This window comes from Podarcis gaigeae (assembly GCF_964106915.1).
Source record: "Podarcis gaigeae genome assembly, chromosome: 3".
NCBI lineage: Eukaryota > Metazoa > Chordata > Lepidosauria > Squamata > Lacertidae > Podarcis > Podarcis gaigeae.
Genome location: NC_139680.1, coordinates 103,043,761 through 103,064,581, shown reverse-complemented (window position 1 = coordinate 103,064,581; position 20,821 = coordinate 103,043,761). Strand labels below are relative to the sequence as shown.

Sequence of the window (20,821 nt, the reverse complement as noted above, 5' to 3'; positions counted from 1 at the left end):
CTCCGTTCCGACGGAGAGGCCGGTCCCGATCTCCAACCCCCACTGGGGATTCCCTCTTCGTTCCCCTGCTTCTGACTGCTTCCCTCTCTACTGCCCCTTGGCCTGACCAGGGGGGCTCCCTTTTGGGAATCCTCGGATTCACTTGACGGACTCACTGACAACCTCGGGTCGTCGTCGTCCTCTTCCTCGTCACCCTGGGACCCCTCCCCCTCGCTCTCTGTCCCTGAAACCCTGACACCCAGGTTCAGACATAACAGTTAGTCAGACCCTGGTTTAGCTTACAGCAGCATGACAGTATGAGGACCGGAGGAGGAGAAAAGCACCATCTTTTCTTCAGGAGCATGCACATTGGCTTGTTCATGCTTCAACATATCATTACAAAGACAGTTAATGCCTAGTTCTCTCTAAAGTGGGAAGCCTGGGTTACGGCTGTGCCACTTCAGACGGCAGGTGAGGGGGTTACATGATGTGATGGTCCTCCACACAGTAAGAACCCACAGAAAACCATCATATCAAGGAGAAGAGTGCAACCTAACCTTTCAAACAGTATTGATTTTTTTTTTAAAAAAAATAATTTAACCATACATAAAGTGTTTTCTTCCAAGACAAACACATGCACATATGTTAGGTCTTGTATGTAGTCATCCACATGGCATCAAAATAAACTTGGAAAAACTTTTACGTTACAGGTTAAGCTCACACCCAGAGGGTATACTTCAATCAATAAAAGCAATAAGATAATTTATCCATAGTGGTACAGATGAGGCAACCTCAGAGAGAACAAAAAGCAACTCCAATTAGAGGCAAACTCTTACCTGAGCTGTGAAACGTTATGAAGCATCTGCCATTGGTGCAACATTTGCCTACAGGTCACTAGAGCTTCTTCTGGGCCCTTGTGGATCAATTCCAGTTTCACTTTGGTGAAGAGTAAACTGCAAGAAGGGCAGAGAGAAAGGGAAGAAAATTACGATTTCATTTTACAGGCACGTCTTTTATCAAGGGAAGCATTTCCACTTATGAATGGATGGAGCTTAGGGCCTTGCCACCATGCCAGATTTAGCAATGAATCTCCAGGTTTTCCGCTATATCATATACGCTAATAGTGAACTTGGGTGAACTTGTAGCCAAAATGGACCCACTGAGAAGCGAGAGGGATGGATCAGAACAAGACAGGAGGGAAACTATAATGCTCTGGGACAGTGATGGTCAAACCTGGCCCTCCAGCTGTTTTGGGACTACGATTCCCATCCTTCCTGACCACTGGTCCTGTTAGCTGGGGATGGTGGGAGTTGTAGTCCCAAAACAGCTGGAGGGCTAAGTTTGGCCATCTCTGCTCTAGGAGATACTAAATGTCTGAAAGCGATGGCAACAAAAAACTGTTGGTGGTGGAATGGAATAGGACAAGGCATGGTCAACTAACTAGGAGAACTCCCGCTGTAACATTTTGTTGCAGGTCCTACTTGATTTCTAGGTAATTCCACTGTCAGCAAACACTCTAATTTCTCTCTCTCTCTCTTTCTCTTTGCACTTTAGTACTGCAAACAAAACAGCTCCTCCAAATGGGTAGAAGAGTGTGAAGTTGCGAATGTGATCCGTGCGGGATGCACGTTTGCAACCCTCAGCAGCGCATCTGTGCACGCGCAGGTTGCAATTCGGCACTTCTGCGCATGCACGGCCGCCGAAACCCGGAAGTAACCCGTTCCGGTTCTTCTGGGTTTCGGCAGTCCGTAACCTGAAAAAAAGCAACCTGAAGCATCTGTACCAAGGTATGGCTGTACTTAAATGAAAAAGCCTCCAAGATTATCAGGAACAAGTTTAAAGACAAAGTATTGGTGCAAACCAGACCCCTTGCTCCCTTAGGCTTGCCACCCATTCTTTAATTCAAAGAACAGTAATACAACATTTTAATATATATTTTTAAAAGCTACTCATTGAAATAAGCAATGGGCTGCAATCCAAAACCCATCCGGGACCGTGGTCCCAGCATCACTCCATTGGTGAAGACCACCAGCTGAATGTGTGGCCAGATGGAACGGCTGCTGGCAGAATCCCTTCCAGCATTAGCCAGCAGAGAGACCTGGAACACTCTGCCCCAAAGTAGAGAACTTAAAAAGAATGTTATCTCAGCTCCTCAAAGGTTAGTGGAATGTCACTATCATTCCTCAAAGATGCCAGAGTTTCCAGATGACTCTTTACTTTGCAAGCTGCAAATGAGGTTGCAGTTCAACCTGCCAAGCAGGAATGCCAAATGCACGACACGGAAACAGACACACATCCCTTCACCAGGCACACAGGGTAAGTTGTGATTCGAAGAGTTCACATATAATATATCCATATATGCATACGATCAATTCCCACGTCTTTTTCGCCAGGTTTTTTCAAAGTAGAACCCTGGCATGGGTGACTTATTCATTACAGTCCTCTTTAGGCATTATGAAAAGGGGACAGTAAACACACGAGGAAGTGTGCTAGTTTCAACCCTCTCCATCATTATTTCCATTGCCTTGCAACTCACGGAAGGTGACTTTCCATGGGAGGCAGCCTTCCTCATAATCTGTGCCACAATCCTATCAACATTACCATCCAACATAGATACCCCATAAGTATTGACTTCCAACTCCTCTCATTGTGTTATTTTACAATTTTAATAGTTTAAACGCATTTCATTTTGTTATTCTGATTTCCCATTTTTCCATGCTAGTTTTGTTTTACATTTCCTCTATTTTCTAGATTTATTCTATATCTGTCAGGAGATTTACCCATAGCTGTCAACTTTTCCTTTTTTTTAAGGGAAATTCCCTTATTCTGATTTGGATTCCTCGCAAGAAAAGGGAAAAGCTGACAGCTATGGATTTACCTTTTCTATATATTTATATATATTTCTTGAGATATTCCTTAAAAATTAGCTATTCCTTATTAATTTTTTGAGTAGTGTTTCCTCTTATTCTCCCTGTTAACTTTGCACAGTGTATTCAATCATTTTTGCTAACCAGTCTGTTTTGGTGGGGATGTTGTTACGTTTCTAATTCTTGGCTATTAGAATCCTTGCCGCTGTGGTTGCATACATAAATAATGGTCTAAAAGTTTTCTTGATTTCTTTGGACATAATACCAAGTAGGAAAGCTTCAGGGGGTTTTTTATGAAAGAGAATTTTGAACATTTTTTAAAAAGTTTGTTATAAATGGTATCCCAGAATTCTCTTACCCATTTACACTCCCACCACATGTGTATAAATGTGCCTACCCCATTTTTACATCTCCAACATATATCAGTACTGTTCTTATACATTTTAGCCAACTTGGTTTCCCTTCAGATTGTATAAATCTTTTGCCTTTACAAAGTTCCTAATATGTGCTGTGTGTTGTAAAGAACTTGGTAGTCACATCACATCCACTACAGATGAACAGCACCCAAGATACAGGCACACCTAGGAAACGCAGATATCCTCCATCATCTTGTTCTGTTCTATCTGCTCTTATTTATTGGCATAACTAACAAGTCCTATATTCATCTTCCGCATTTGATGGGTGGGGAGAGGAAAGGTAGCGCCTGGTGCTTGGTAGTGCCTGGTTCTGCCTTTTATGACCATTAGGTTATCCCTTGTCGAAGGGAAACTCCCCACCGGAGTAGAAATCATACATCAAACAGATGGAAAGCTCTTCAATCTGAGCAGGCTGAAAGCAAAGAGTAAGGTTACTGTAATTTCCGTCCTAGAGCTTCAGTATGCTGATGACAACTTAGTGTGCGCACGCTCAGAGGATAACCTCCAAACCATCCTAAATATCTTTGTAGAAGTTTATGAAAAGCTTGGCCCATCACTCAACATCCAAAAAACCAAAGTGCTGCACCAACAAGTACAAAACAACCCCTTTGCAGCGCCACAAATCCAACTCAATGGTGTAATGTTGGAAAATGTCAAACACTTCTCCTACCTAGGCAGTTATCTTTCCACAAGGGCCAACATTGATGCTGAAATCCAGCATCGCCTGAGTTCTGCGAGTGCGGCTTTCTCCGGATTGAACTGCAGAGTGTTTGAGGACAGGGACATTCACAGGGAAACCAAAATGCTTGTTTACAAAGCTATTGTACTACCAACCTCACTATATGCTTGTGAAACATGGACCACTTATAAATGCCATCTCCAACTCCTTGAAAGATTCCACCAACGGTGTCTCCAAAAAATTTTGCACACCACTTGGGAAGAAAGGCGAACTACTATCAGTGTACAGGAAGAAGCAAAGATCACCAGTGTTGAAGCAATGATTCTTCAACATCAACTTCGTTGGACTGGTCATGTTGTGCAGATGCCTGATGATTGCCTTCCAAAGCAACTACTCTATTCCGAACTTAAAAATGGAAAGCGTAATGCTGGTGGTCAGCAAAAGAGGTTTAAAGACTGTCTCAAGGCAAATCTTTAAAAATGTAGTATAAACACTGACAAGTGGGAAACACTGGCCTGCGAGCGCTCCAGTTGGAGAACTGCCTTTACCAAAGGTGTCATGGGCTTTGAAGACACTCGAACTCAGGACACAAGGGAGAAATGTGCTAAGAGGAAGGCATGCTTGGCAAATCCACACCGTGATCAACTCCCGCCCGGAAATCTATGTCCCCACTGTGGAAGGACATGTGGATCCATAATTAGCCTCCATAGTCACTTAAAACTGTGTTTATGGAAGACAATCTTACTCAGCTACGAGTGTTCGCCAAAGAAGAAGAACCCTTGCCTCTGCCACTAGCACAATGCAACATCGACACAAAGCTTTAACAAGAGCATTAAATTTTAAGCCAAGTAAAATATGCTGTTCTAGCTGCTGCATTCCAAATCTCTTTCGCTGCCCACAGTTGCAGCGGTTATAGCAAGAACTAGAGTTGAGCACTAAGCACCACTGAAAAGGAAAGGCGACAGAGCTGTGCTTAAAATGTCATGCATTTGAAACATAGACAGCCCTGTCAAATTGCATTTGCTTACCTGAAAGATTGCTTCTTCCCACCCATGGCCTCCCATGACAGCACCATTCCATAGGAATAATGAAATTGTCACTCAGCAGTGGAAGATTGGTTGAATTTTAGAGACTGAACATTTGCGAGAAATGGATCTCTCCAGCTAGCTACAAGGACGGTCACTGATTGTTCAGACATGCATGTACAATGTTGACACACGTTTTAATTTGGTTTTCAGATTCTCATCAATTCTAATTATCTGGTGGATATTTTAAATAGTTGTTTTAACTGCTGTTTTTGGCAGATAATTTTATTTACCCTTTTTGCAAACCGCTTTGAGGTTGGATTACAATCATGCGGCACATGCAATCTTGTGAAATGCAGAAATAACCTCCGAGCACTTTTACAAGGCTAGGCATGCATGGACTCCCAAGGCATTTATTGATCAGAAAATACATTTTATTTAATAATGGTTTGTTTCAAAGTTCACAAGTGACTCTGTACACGTATTTAAAATTAAGAGCTGCCACTTGACTAGAGTTTGGATTATCTGAGGGTTTTGAATGTCCCCTACCCTGCGTCCCCCAAGTCCACTTCTGTAGTACCATGTGAATAATTTGGGTTGCCCTGAAGGAAATCTCAGTGTTATTTTATAGATATGGGTGTGCAGAGCATATATTACAGAGAAGTGAAGCTGGAAGGTAGAATAATATTTCTCTGTTAGAGATTTCCCTAGTACCGCTCCAGGTTTCCTCTGCGCATTGCCTTGTATTTGTGTGAATAATAATACCCTCCCTCTGTCCCCGTCCTTCTCCTTCTTCCTTATCTGGCTTTATGCCACTAAAGAGAACTTCTGGGCAAAGCGTTAACTCTGTCAACTGGCATGACTCAGTCTTAACGGCCGGTTTAATTTCCACATGACCTTTTAACTCTGAGTGGTACCATTAAAGTGTTGAGGTGGATTTATCAAAGCTAAACACACACATGTATATTTAATAACTGTATATATATTATAGGTTTCATGGAGGAAAATAATTTGGAGGGGTGGGGGTTGAGCGTCCATAAAGTATTGATACTTCTTGTGTCCATAAAAGTACTGGATGGGGAATATATTTTCTTGTTTGTTCTCTAACGTAAGATAGTCACATACTATTAGGGCTGCCAAATGTCCAGGAATTGCTCAGAAAAATGGCGCCTGGGTGGATATTTCCTGAATCTGCAAAATGTCTGAGGAAACCCAGATATATGGCAGCCTTAATAGTAAGTGCTATTGGGCTATTTTTTTTTTACAAAATAAGAATAAAGAAAGCTGAACAGCTTTTGACTACAAAGAAAGAAAAAAAAGGTCAACAACTCCATCTGGATTTTCACTTTTGGGAATATGGCAACCCTACTTACTATGTTGTATTGTTTTCTAGATCAGCCTGGAAGCAACAAGTAACATTTAGGCTAGAAAAACCTCCAAACCTAAAATGAATCCCTGGCTTCTTCTTTTTTACTGGCTCATTATTCAGTATAAAGGAGGAAACGGTATTTGAGACGCTACTGGGCAAGATGATGGGAATGTGATGAGCATGTCAAGAACATAAATAGCCTTCCCTAACAATATGCTCTCCAAGTGTTTTGGGCTCCAATTCACATAAGCTGCAGTGAATATAGGTAATAGTCAGGGATGGTGGGAGATTGTAGCCCGAAATATCTAGAAGGGACCAGGTTGGATGAGGCTGGTATGTGGTTATGAGTGAAAAAAAGACAGTCACGGAACCAAGAAATTACACAAAACAAAATAATTGCCGTGAAAATCCCTGAAACGAGAAGTTATCGACTACAGCATTAAATTAAATAACAAAAATTAAAAAATTAAGGAAAAATCAACCTAGAATTAAACAAAGACTTAACAAGATGCTGGCTACAAAACTTGTTTCACTGAACTAATCAGTTTCCTTAGAAGGAAATAAAGAAATTATAAACCTTAAATGATTTTAAACAAACTCAAGAGTAGGGCTGAAACGCTTTTTTGATTTTTGTTATTTAATTTAATTCTATAGTCAATTACTTCTCGTTTCAGAGATTTTCATGGCAATTCTTTTGTTTTGGGTATGTGGTTATGAGCTGGTGTATGAAAGACCCTGATGTTGGGAAAGATGGAGGGCACAAGGAGAAGGGGATGACAGAGATGGTTGGACAGTGTTCTCGAAGCTACCAGCATGGGTTTGACCAAACTGTGGGAGGCAGTGGAAGACAGGAGTGCCTGGCGTGCTCTGGTCCATGGGGTCACAAAGAGTCGGACACGACTAAACGACTAAACAACAACAAATGATTGAAAGGATGGAGGAGGACAGGGGAGGTCTGGATTCCAATCACCATCCAATCACAAAGTTCACTGAGTGATACTGAGTCTCATTCTACCTCAGCATAGTCCACTTTGCATGGCTGTTATGAGGACAAAATGGGTCATTATCACCCTGTATACTGCCTAAGACCCAAGAGTGGTGGAAATAAAAACGCAGTAGGTACATTTAGCATAGATGAGTCTTAAACGTTGAATGTGAATAGATGATTTTTCCCTCACGCTGCTGGCAACAGAACTGCTCCCTAAAATCCCATTATTTTATGCAAAAGGTATTCTAGTACCCTCTCATTATCTTCGCTAGCACTTGCTTTTTATTAACCGTACTTTTGATTCCAATTGTTCCCTCGGTGTAGAAGTTCTTCCTGCTGCCACTGTCTTCCCATCTGGGCCCAGAGTATTTGCATACCTTGAAATCCCATTAGACCATTTCAAAAGCTCATACATTTCTGCCCCTTGCTCTGGGCTGCATTCAGTTCCTTCTTTGTTTAAAATGACAGGGAACACAAAGTATTTATGTTCACAGTAAATCAAAACTACCTCTTTCGTTCTTCGTATTGCTTTGGCACAATTGGGGGGGGGGGGAGGGAAGCAAATCAGTGGCCTTCTTCAGATTCCAGGAAGTATAATGCTTCTTTTGCAAAGGAGACAGAAGATATGAACTGCTTCACCTTCCCATGGAAGGTATCAAGAAAGCAGTGTCCTATTCCCCCCCCCCAAAAAAAAACCAATTCCCCATAGACCAAAGGCTGAGATCACAACTGTCTCCTGCTCCCTAGTATGCAGCTCTTTATACTAAAGGTAAAGGACCCCTGGACGGTTAAGTCCAGTCAAAGGCGACTATGGGGTTGCGGTGCTCATCTCGCTTTCAGGCCAAGGGAGCTGGTGTTTGTTCACAGACAGCTTTCCGGGTCATGTGGCCAGCAGGTCTAAACTGCTTCTGGAGCAACAGAACACCGTGATGGAAACCAGAGCGCATGGAAATGCTGTTTACCTTCCTGCTGCAGCGGTACCTTTTTATCTACTTGCACTGGCGTGCTTTCGAACTGCTAGGTTGGCAGGCGCTGGGATAGAGCAACGGGAGCTCATCTGGTCGCAGGAATTCGAACCGCCGATCTTCTGATTAGCAAGCCCAAGAGGCTCAGTGGTTTAGACCACAGCGCTATCTGAGCATCAGTCAATGTTCCCAAAATTTCTCAGATTCATGAGAGTGGAGATGTGGGTGATTGGGAAGCACCACTCATGTAGCTCTCCCTTGTGGAGGGCAAAAGTAGAAATGACGAAACTGTTGGAAAAGTGTCTTTTCACTCATTCGCCCCATTCACACAGAGAACCATAGAGTTGGAAGGGACCTCAAGTGTCAACTAGTCAAACCCCTTACAATGCAGGAATCTCAACTAAAACATTCATGACAGATGCCCCCCCCAATCTCTGCTTTAAAAACCTCCAAGGCAGGAGAGTCCACGACCTCCCAAGGGAGACTGTTCCATGGTCAAACAGCTCTTACTGCCAGAAAATTCTTCCTGGCGTTTAGTTGGAATCTCCTTTTGTGCAACTTGAATCCATTGGTTTGAATCCTACCCTCTGGAGCAAGCTTGCTCCCTTTCCCATGTGACAGCCCTTCAGAAATAATAATAATAATAATAATAATAATAATAATAATAATAATAATAATAATAATACTTTATTATTTATACCCCGCCCCTCTGGCTGGGCAGCTTCCAACAAAGTATTAAAATACAGTACAGTGGTACCTCGGGTTAAATACTTAATTCATTCTGGAGGTCCGTTCTTAACCTGAAACAGTTCTTAACCTGAAGCACCACTTTAGCTAATGGGGCCTCCTGCTGCCGCCGCGCCGCCAGAGCATGATTTCTGTTCTCATCCTGAAGCGAAGTTCTTAACCCGAGGTTCTATTTCTGGGTTAGCGGAGTCTGTAAGCTGAAGTGTATGTAAGCTGAAGTGTATGTAACCCGAGGTACCACTGTAGTCTGTTAAACATTAAAAGCTTCCCTAAAGATATCTGAAGATGGCCATCATATCACCTCTCTGTCTCCTCTTTTCCAGGCTAAAGAAACCTGGAAGCTGATGGCCGTGTTGTCTGACCATTGGCCATGGTGGTTGGGGTTGATGGGAGTTGTAATCCAACATCTGGTGGACACCAACATGTGGGAGGCTGGCCTGGACCAACTGCCTGCAAGGAGGTATGGCGCTGGAGGAGCAACTTTTCTCAGTCCACAGTATGAGAAGCTACACCTGTGGAAATTCCCTCCTTCCTTAAGTATTAAGGGTACAGAGGTCCTGTCTTGTCTTACATAATTAGAAACACCAAAGAACTCTCTCCCTATTACACTAAACCTCAGACAAAATTAAGGGGGGTGTAATTTAGCTCCATAGGTTGACTCCCCCCCCAGCTCATTCAGTAGTTTGTTGATTACCACAAGAGTCTTCTGCTACAGGAGTGTACCTCACGTGCTTTTCTGTAATTCATTTCAATGTTTTTCATCTATTACTGTGAGTGTTGCTATTTCTTTCAATAGCACCTTCTACTTGTTATATTGTTTATGGGTCCCATTGATTTGCGGGGAGACCACTGCCATCCATGACTTGATCATGGATGGAGGACTTGACCTGGCATGTGTAACAGAGACTTGGTTGGATGAAGCAGATGGGCCTGTCCTTGCCACTGCTTGTCCACCAGGTTTCTCTTACGCACAGCAACCCAGGTCATGTGGGCGGGGAGGGGGGGTTGCAGTGATTTTTAGGAAGTCATTAGTTTGCACCAGGCGTCCTATTGGGAAGACCCAGTTTTCTGAGTGCATGTTCTGGAAGTTGGGCAATAGGGGCAGTACAGGATTCCTTTTGGTGTACCGACCTCCCCGCTGCACCAAGGATTCCCTGCCCGAGCTGCTTCAGGTCGTGGCAGATGTTCTCCTGGAGACACTTAGCTTGGTTGTCCTAGGGGATTTTAACATCCATGCCGACACGACCTTACAAGGGGCCGCTCGGGACTTCGTGGAAAGCATGGCCTCCATGGGGCTGTCCCTGAATAAGTCTGGCCCAACCCATAGCCGCGGACATGCCTTGGACCTGGTGTTTACCTCTACGGATGTTGGTGATCTGACACTAAGTAAAAGTGAAACGAAAGAAGTGCCATGGTCAGACCACTTCCTGGTGCAACTGGACTTCTCTGCGACCCATCCCCTCTGCAGGGAGGTGGGACTGATTCGGATGGTCCGCCCCCGCCACTTAATGGATCCAAATGGTTTCCAGAGAGTGGTAGGGGATGCTTTATCCCATGTTGATGGCCTTTCAGCCGATTCCCTGGTGGCCCGCTGGAATGTGGAGTTAACCAGGGCTATTGACTGTTTGGCTCCGAAGCGCCCTCTCCGATTGCATGGAGCCCGGAGAGCCCCGTGGTTTTCCACGGATCTGAGGGCAATGAAACAATCGTTGAGATGGCTAGAGCGCCGGTGGCGGATAACTCATTCTGAATCTGACCGGACACAGGTTAGAGCTCAACGTCGAGCCTACCAAGTGGCGATAGCGACGGCGAAGAAGACTTTCTTCACCGCCTCTATTGCATCTGCAGAAAACAGCAGCAGGAGACTCTTTCAGGTGGTTCACAATTTAGCAGAACCACCTGTAACATCGGGGCCCAGTACGGGCCACATGTTCTCCTGCAATGATTTTGCAAATTTTTTTGCAGATAAAATCGCTCAGATTCGGGAAGAAGTAGACTCCACCGTGGGAGCAGGGCCAGGGCGGGAGAGTGCTAGAGTCCTGTCTGGTCAAGTTGTGTGGGATCAATTCCAATCTGTTACCTCCGAGGATGTGGACAGGCTGCTTGGACGAGTGAAGCCAACCACCTGTCTCCTGGATCCTTGCCCATCCTGGCTTATAAAAGCTAGCCGGGAAGGACTGGGCGATGGGCTTCGTGGGGTAGTGAATGCTTCCCTCCATGAGGGAGCCTTCCCAGACCCGCTGAAAGAGGCGGTTATTAAACCGCTTCTTAAAAAACCATCTTTAGATGCGGCCACGATGGCCAATTATCGCCCAGTCTCAAACCTTCCATTCTTGGGCAAGGTGATTGAGCGAGTGGTTGCTGAACAACTCCAGGCACGCCTGGAAGAAGCGGACCATTTGGATCCCTTCCAGTCGGGATTCAGGCCTCATCATGGGACTGAAACTGCCTTGGTCGCACTGGTTGATGATCTCCGGCGGGCTAGGGACAAAGGTGAGAGCTGTTTCCTAGTTCTGCTGGATCTCTCAGCGGCGTTTGATACCATCGACCATGACATCCTTCTGGACCGTCTTGAGGGGCTGGGAGCTGGGGGCACTGTCATACAGTGGTTCCGCTCCTTCCTCCTGGGCCGTGTTCAGAAAGTGGTGGTGGGGGATGAGTGTTCAGACCCCTGGGCTCTCACTTGTGGGGTGCCTCAGGGTTCTGTCCTCTCCCCCATGCTTTTCAACATCTACATGCAGCCGCTGGGAGGGATCATCAGGAGGTTTGGGCTGGGTGTTCATCAGTATGCAGATGATACCCAGCTCTACCTCTCTTTTAAATCAGAACCAGTGAAGGCGGTGAAGGTCCTGTGTGAGTGTCTGGAAGCGGTTGGAGGATGGATGGCGGCTAACAGATTGAGGTTGAATCCTGACAAGACAGAAGTACTGTTTTTGGGGGACAGGAGGCGGGCAGGTGTGGAGGATTCCCTGGTCCTGAATGGGGTAACTGTGCCCCTGAAGGACCAGGTGCGCAGCCTGGGAGTCATTTTGGACTCACAGCTGTCCATAGAGGCACAGGTCAAATCTGTATCCAGGGCAGCTGTTTACCAGCTCCATCTGGTACGTAGGCTGAGACCCTATCTGCCTGCAGACTGTCTCGCCAGAGTGGTACATGCTCTGGTTATCTCCCGCTTGGACTACTGCAATGCGCTCTACGTGGGGTTACCTTTGAAGGTGACCCGGAAACTACAACTAATCCAGAATGCGGCAGCTAGACTGGTGACTGGGAGCGGCCGCCGAGACCATATAACACCGGTCGTGAAAGACCTACATTGCCTCCCAGTACGTTTCCGAGCACAATTCAAAGTGTTGGTGCTGACCTTTAAAGCCCTAAATGGCCTCGGTCCAGTATATCTGAAGGAGCGTCTCCTCCCTCATCGTTCTGCCCGGACACTGAGGTCCAGCTCCGAGAGCCTTCTGGCGGTTCCCTCACTGCGAGAGGCCAAGTTACAGGGAACCAGGCAGAGGGCCTTCTCGGTAGTGGCACCCGCCCTGTGGAATGCCCTCCCATCAGATTTCAAAGCGATAAACAACTACCTGACATTCAGAAGACATCTGAAGGCAGCCCTGTTCAGAGAAGTTTTTAATTTGTGACATTTTAGTGTATTTTTCATCTCTGTTGGAAGCCGCCCAGAGTGGCTGGGGAAACCCAGCCAGATGGGCGGGGATGGGCGGGGTACAAATAATAAATTATTATTATTATTATTATTATTATTATTATTATTATTATTATTATTATTATTTTCCTACTGAATAGGATGGTCCTATGTAAATACCTCCTGAAACATAACCTCAATAAATATAGCTAAAAGTCACTTTGACAGGTTTCCTCAACCCTAACCGTGCATTAAAAGTAATGTTTACTCTCAAGTTTGAACACAGGTTTCTTTGAGGGCAAGACAGCTTCCAACGGGTGAAGCCGAAACTGATTTTCAGCTTAATTAGAGATTTCTGGAAGCTTCTCGTAGCCTTTTCAGACCCTCTTTAAACCTATACGTTAGACAGGATGTGACATAAACAAACCTGCTCTTTTCACCTTGCTTCCTGAAATAAGCCTGACTTTATAATGCCACACAAGAAACTGTTCATGTCAAGCTATGGCCCCGCCAAGGGAACAAGGGCAACTTTGTGGAGCTTAAGCCTGTGGCAACATGCAGCAAAATCGTTCGCTGAGAAAACGTGGAGCCTGGTTGTTTTCCTTTCCTTCCTTGATTATAAAGGCAGCCTGCCAGGAGCTTGAATGGAAACCTGAATCTGGTCTATCAAAAAGAGCAGGTATGAAGCGTGATGCTCTTAGGGGAAGGTGTGGAATGGATTAATAGGGCAACTCCTGGCTGCACTAAACTCATCTCTCTCCCAATAAATGTCACCAACCCAGGTGACCAAAGCAGTTTCAGTGCTGTGACCAGGCCTGAAGCCAGACTGGAATACAGTGAAGCTAAGTATTTTAATCAATTGATTTAGATTTTTATCCTGTTCTTTATCCAATGATCTCAGGGTAGTTCACAATATATTCTTTTTTAAAATGAAGGCTAAACCACAGAGCCTAGGACTTGCTGATCAGATGGTCGGTGGTTCGAATCCCCGCAATGGGGTGAGCTCCCATTGTTCTGTCCCTGCTCCTGCCAACCTAGCAGTTCGAAAGCATGCCAGTGCTAGTAGTACTGCTCCGGCGGGAAGGTAAACGGCATTTCCGTGCGCTGCTCTGGTTCGCCAGAAGCGGCTTAGTCATGCTGGCCACATGAACAGGAAGCTGTACACCGGCTCCCTCAGCCAATAAAGCGAGATGAGCGCCATAACCCCAGAGTTGGTTACGACTGGACCTAATGGTCAGGGGTCCCTTTACCTTTAAGTATGAAATGCTACACTGTCGTGCTGTGGTCTGACGCAGTTTCACTTTTGTAAACACAAAAAGGAAGGAGACCTGAAAGTTGCATAGAAGATCATGTCTTCCCCAAAGAATTTAGAGTATTAAAACTCAGAACAGTCTTACACAGTATCTCAAATTAAACTCGTTTTGAGACAGTATGGGGAATAGTTCTGGCTTCTCCTCAAAAGTACACAGTCTGACACAAGCCCTCAGACATTTAACACTCAAAATGCACCAGGCAACAACTTGTCTTTCATGCACCTTTGAGATTTTCTCCCTTTATATTCCTGCATCCAATGATTCCCTTTCTTCCTGGCCTCACACATTGCCACAAATACTCCAGGGTCACAAGTCAGGTGTGGATGACAGACCTGCATCCTTAACAACTCAGGTACACACGTATGCGTGCCCATCTGCCGTGTCTTTTTTATTCCAGAGCATCTCACAAAATGGAATCAGGAAGAAATATCCTTGCTACCAGGATATGAACGGATGCTTGGAAGAAAAATAATAATCACAGCTTCCAAGGAGAGAAAATAGGAAGAAGGGTGGGGACAAATGCTTAAAAAAAATAAAAATAAAAATGGGTAGAAAATAAAAATGATAGGGGATGAATCATCTATAGGTGCCCGGAACACTGATGCAACTACCGTCCTTACAGCAAAATATCACATTTGGTGCAGGGAGGAGAAAACTCACAGGCTCTGTAACAGTTCCCTATCACTGGAATATTTCCTTCTGGGTAGCGTCACTGACTGAGAGCCAAATTTTGATCTGCCACCAGAGCTTGAGATTATTAATCACCCAGTTCAATTGATTAATGTTTGCAGCTCCGCTGGTGCCCTTTGATGTCTCTTCTTGCTCTACCATTTGAAATTAACAATTATCCCCTTTGTCAGGCCGCGTACAAAGGAAGGAGTTATAGTTTCTTACAGCTGCTATCTTATGACTCATATGTATCTCGGCAGCAAAACCATGTCACAGATAAATGCGACATCATGTTCCGGGAGCTGCGGAAATCAGATAATGTATATAGGAGAATGCTGGAGAAGTGAAGATGGTATTAGTTCAGGACCAATGTCACCTCATATCTGCACACACAGAGAGACAAATAAGGGAGGCAGACTGGAATCTTCAGGCACATGGCAAAAGCAGAGTTGAAGTGTGCACAAATGATAAGCCACAGAATATTTATAGTATATCTGCATAAATTATGCAGGGAGGAGAAATACTAACTAGTAAACAATCCTTGCAGAGTAGCAATAGAGAATTCTCCTGCCTCTCTCCCCTCCTATCTTTTAGTAATAAAGAATTCTTAATAATCAGCCAGGTATAAAGGTAAAGGGACCCCTGACCATTAGGTCCAGTCGTAAACGACTCTGGGGTTTATTGGCCGAGGGAGCCGGCATACAGCTTCCGGGTCATGTGGCCAGCATGACTAAGCCACTTCTGGAGAACCAGAGCAGCACACGGAAATGCCATTTACCTTCCTGCCAGAGCGGTACCTATTTCTCTACTTGCACTTTGACGTGCTTTCGAACTGCTAGGTTGGCAGGAGCAGGGACCAAGCAACGGGAGCTCACCCCGTCGCGGGGATTCGAACCGCCAACCTTCTGATCGGCAAGTCCTAGGCTCTGTGGTTTAACCCACAGCACCACCCACGTTTAGTAATAAATAATTTTTAATAGTCAGCCAGGTATAGTTAAGTATAATTCTGCCATTAACCGTATGATGTCATACGGTTTCCCCTAAAGAATCCCAGGAACTGCCATTTGTTGAGGGTGCTGAGAGTTGTTTGGAGACTCCTACTGCTCTCACAGAGCTACAATTCCCAGAGTTCCCTGGGAAGAGGGGACTTATAGTTAATGTCAGTGTTTTCCAAACTTGGGTCTCCAGTTGTTTTTGTTTTTTGGACTACAGCTCCCATTATCCTTAGCTAGCAAGACCTGTGGTCAGGGATGATTGGAATGGTAGTCCAAAAGCAGCGGGAGACCCAAGTCTGGGAAACATTTCACTATGTGAATTGTAGCTCTGGAAGGTGTATAAGGGCATCCTAAGAACTTGCAGCATTCTTAACAAACTACAACTCCCAGGATTCTTTGGGGGAAGCAACGACTGTTAACGTGGTACGACAATGCTTTTTCAGTGCATAGTGAAGATGTGACCCAGTTGTCTTGATATGCTCTCTCCCCTTTCCCACTAGAAAAGTATATTTTTTAAAAAACGAAACCAACCACAACCCAAGATATAGCTTTGCCAAGCACAAAAAGGAAGATCAGCTTAACAGGTTCACTTCTACCTTTTAAAATACACCATGTGCTGCGTTCAGATCATGTGAATTATTCAAAGTCACCTCCTGGTTACTATTTTTGGACTTTTGTTATTATGACAAGGGCATCATCTATGCACTAATATCTTTTTGAGAGCCAGTTCTTCACTCTCCATGCTCAAGAAAGAGTTAGCAGCAGATTCTGCAAAATCTCAAAGTCTGGAGGTATTTGGGGGCGGGGGTGGGAAGTGAACCCACAGGGTATGTGAGCAAACCAGCCCATGATAATTTAATAGCATGTGATGTTGGCTTCGTGGGTGAAAGACCATATGGATTCCTTCACCATGACTGGAAGGTTCTGGAAATCCAAGGCTATACCTGAAGGAGCATCTCCACCCCCATAGTTCAGTCCTGAAACTGACGTCCAGCTCCAAGGGTCTTCTGGTGGTTTCCTCACTGTGAGGTCAGGTTACAGGGAACCAGGCAGAGGGCCTTCTCGGTAGTGACACCCGCCCTGTGGAACACCCTCCCACCAGATGTCAAAGAGAACAACAACTACCAGACTTTTAGAAGACATCTGAGGGCCTTCTTGCAGCGGTGGAGAAAGCCACTCGACTGCCTGGGGTGGCAAACCCCAGGGGCGGGGCGATCCGCCCATAGGAGTGGGGTGCACCGTGGGGCCTCCAGGGTCTGCCTGCCTCCTCCCACTCAGCTGCCGTACAGCTGGGGGCGGGGAGGCTGCGGGTGGACAGTTTGGGCAGCGCGGAGCCTGTGCATGCCCAAGCCACCATGTCCCTCCCAGGAGAGACGTGTGGCTCGGGTGCGCGGCAGCCCCTGCGGTGAATGCCGCCCGGCATTTTGTCACCCCCATCAGTGGTGACACCCGGGGCGGCCCCACCCACCACACCCTTCTTCCTCCGCCCCTGCCTTCTCGGCAGCGGAACACCCTCCTATCAGATGTCAAGGAAATAAACAACTAGTCATACCTCAGGTTACAGACGCTTCAGGTTGCGTTTTTTCGGGTTACGAACCCGCCGAAACCTGGAAGTACCGGACCGGTTACTTCTGGGTTTCGGCGGTCGCGCATGCACAGAAGCGCCAAATCGCAACTCGTGTGTGTGCAGACGCACTGCTGCTGGTTGTGAACGCTGCAGGTTGCAAATGTGCATCCCACACGGATCACGTTCGCAACCCGAGCGTCCACTGTATCTCACTTTTAGAACACATCTGAAGGCAGTCCTGTTTAGGGAAGTTTTTAATGTCTGGTGTTTTATTGTATTTTTAACATTCTGTTGAGAGCTGCCCAGAGTGGCTGGGGAAACCCAGCCAGATGGACAGGGCATAAATAATAAATTATTATTATAAATTATTATTATTATTCTTATTAGGCTATGGGACAAGTACTAAATGGGAAGTTCTCCAACAGCAAAAAGGGTGTTGTTGTTTTAATATACCACTGATTTGAGTCAAACAAAAAGCACGGGTGCTAATTCTTTCAATAATACTTCATTCCCACTGAAGATGGGAAATGACCATTCAGCCTCTGCTTAAAAACCTCCAAGGAAGGAGAGTTCACAGCCTCCTGAGGGAGACAGTTCCACTGTTAAACAGCTCTTAGAAAGTTCTTCCTGATGTTTGGTCGGAATCTCCTTTCTTGTAACTTGAAGCCATTGGCTCAAGTCTTACCCTCCAGAGCAAGAGAAAAAAAGTTTGCTCCAAATAATAATAATAATAAAACTACAATGAGGTCGGGACATATTCTGACCAATCAGAACCCACTTCTGTTGTTCAAATATCTGCTCAGTGCAGCCTTTGACCTGTCAGTCATGCTCTGTCTACCTTGCTTCATAGGGTTAGGAGCACAGAAAGCTGGTCTATGCAGCTCGGCTGACTGGCAGTGGCTCCCAAGGGTGTCAACCAGGATTTGTTCCGACCCCTACCTGGAGATGTTGGGAATTGAACCTGTGACCTTCTGCACACAAGCCTGATACTCCACCACTGAGCTGTGGCTCTTCCGCTCAAAGGGTTTGCCACTGAGAGGGTGCACTGAGAGGGGCCACTAGGGGTGCATCGGAAGATGGCTGACAATAACACCTCTCCGACCCACACGAGGTAATTAGGAGGCTGTGATGGGAGTAAATAGCTTCCCTACCCCCCCCCAAGGTTGTGGGGGGGCTGCCCTTGCCTGCTGTGCCCTACACCACCCCTGAATTGGTGGGGATGGGGGCACTAGGCAGAAAGCCCTCCTGTGGATCTCGGCGCTCCTGGACGCTGTCTCTGATCCGTGCCTCTAGCTGCAATAACTTCAAAAGAAACAATTAGGAGGAAGCGAATGCACATATTTCAAGTAAGGAGGGGGAGTAAAGACTGCTAACTGAAGAGATCTCTGATAAACAAGATGAGTCGGAGGAACAAGAATAAATCATGAGAAGATCACCAAGGCTCGGTATGGCAAAGGGACTGGATGGGGGAGGGGGAAAAAACTTTCCTTTCTTTACTCTACGTGATTAAACAAGAATCCCCCCCCCCCCAAGTCAGAAATGCCGTTTTAATGACTTAAGCTGTGGATTTATGTCTGTGTGGAGATAATTTTCTAACCAAAGCATGTTTCAAGAAGAGCGTGGAAAGTATAAGAGCTTTGGAATGACGCAGTTAAAAATACCGTCGCCATGTTGGCAAGTTCTGTCGGAGGACTTAAGTCTGGGAGGAGGAACAGAGATGTTTTTATATTATGGGTGAGACTCCTCAGAGGGACTTAAGAGCGACAGATCTGAGAAATTAATGATGGAAAGAGCGATGTTATTTATGAAAGCGATGATATATGGAAACCATCTTGATATGGGGATTGGACGAAAGGAAAAAATCACACAGGATTATAATTGGTATTTATCGGCTTAAGGAGACTATCAGAAGAGATCATAAATAAAAAAATATACGAACAAGATGAGATGTGGAAACAGCAAGATAAGACTGGATAGAATTATGAACATTATTTGGACTGATTTGGATATTAACGCAGTAGCAAGATGATCGGAATCCCCCTTCGGAACTTGAAATATGGGTCCCCTCAAGAAAAATTTAAAATTCGGCTTTGTGGTTCGGAATTTATGTGATTTGATTTGATTTGATTTGATTTGATTGGTCGGCTAATAATTTTTTTTTTTAAAGAGAGGGTGCAATGAAATATGATTGCATCATCTCCCTCGAGAGGATTAGGAAAGAGATCTAAAACAGACGAACAGAGAAAAGAAGCAAGCTGCCCTGGTGGTGGGGAGTTTAGCACCAAGCCTTTCCCAGATACTAAACGGCTCTGCAGCTCTTTGTTGCCTTGTGCATACAGACGTCCAAAGCGCAGCTGCCTTGTTGCAAAAGGAAATTTTGTCCTGACTGTCTCCAGAGCCCTGCAGCAGATCTGCAAGGTGTCTGAGGTCACAGCCTGCAGCTCTAAATCTGAGCCAAGAAGGGAGATGGAATTAGGCTGGCCTGCGCTCCTCCGCACAACAGCTTCTGCTGATGTGACACCCTTGCCACCCTCGTCGTTATTCTATTTCCTACGTGCCATTAGTCACGTAGGGAGAGCACTCAGCTGATAATAGTGCCTCGGAGCAGGCCACGTCAAAAGCCCTTGTTTGTCTGCCATATTTTCCGCATTCCCAAGTAAGGGAAACAGCAGACACAGTTGAAACCCTCTTGTATGTGTTGGAGAAGGTAACCCTTTCTTTCAGAATTTAATGAATCAGTGCAGTAATTGCCAGAGAGCTAAAAATGAAATCTTAGCAAGTCTACAGAGCTCTTCGCTGGCCTTATGGCATACCTAAGATGGATTCCCAACTGATGCAAAGAGATATTTCTCCCTCTCTCGGTTGCATAGAGGGAACTACCTTGCATTGAGTGTGACTGTTGATCTGTCTACCCCTAGGGTGGAGAAAAATAGCTCCTTTAACCAAATGTGGCCCTAGAAGACTCTTATCTGGCCCCAAGGATTCTTCCCAGATGATATAGTACATTCCAATTGCTACAAAAGATTAAGTGGTCCTCCAATAAATTTCCACGTGGGCTGGGTGGGTGGGTGGAGTTCAGGAGTCACTGCTACAGATAAAACAATCTCTCAGAGCCTCATCACCAGTGCCGGATTTAGGTAAAGGTAAAGGGTAAAGGGACCCCTGACCATTAGGTCCAGTCGTGGCCGACTCCGGGGTTGCGGCGCTCATCTCGCCTTATTGGCCAAGGGAGCCGGCGTACAGTTTCCGGGTCATGTGGCCAGCATTACTAAGCCGCTTCTGGCGAACCAAAGCAGCACACGGAAACGCCGTTTACCTTCCCGCTGGAGCAGTACCTATTTATCTACTTGCACTTTGGGGTGCTTTCGAACTGCTAGGTTGGCAGGAGCAGGGACCGAGCAACGGGAGCTCACCCTATCGTGGGGATTCGAACCGCCAACCTTTTGAATGGCAAGTCCTAGGCTCTGCGGTATAACCCACAGCGCCACCCGTGTCACTTCCTGTGCTGGATTTACATATAAGCTAAACAAGGTATAGCTTAGGGCTCCACTCTCTTGGTTTCCCCCTCCCCCAAAAAAATTAAAGGGAAAAAACCCTGGATGTAC

At 45.6% G+C, this 20,821-nt stretch overlaps 1 protein-coding gene across 1 annotated transcript in view; it reads right to left on the bottom strand.

Annotated features, from left to right (window-relative positions):
• Window positions 1–20,821, bottom strand: part of TTC7A (tetratricopeptide repeat domain 7A) — a 195,547-nt gene that overhangs the window by 65,618 nt on the left and 109,108 nt on the right. Inside the window, exon 16 of the mRNA XM_083733245.1 lies at window positions 816–932. Coding sequence (XP_083589371.1) covers window positions 816–932 — 117 coding nt within the window. The remainder of the gene's footprint in view (window positions 1–815; window positions 933–20,821) is intronic.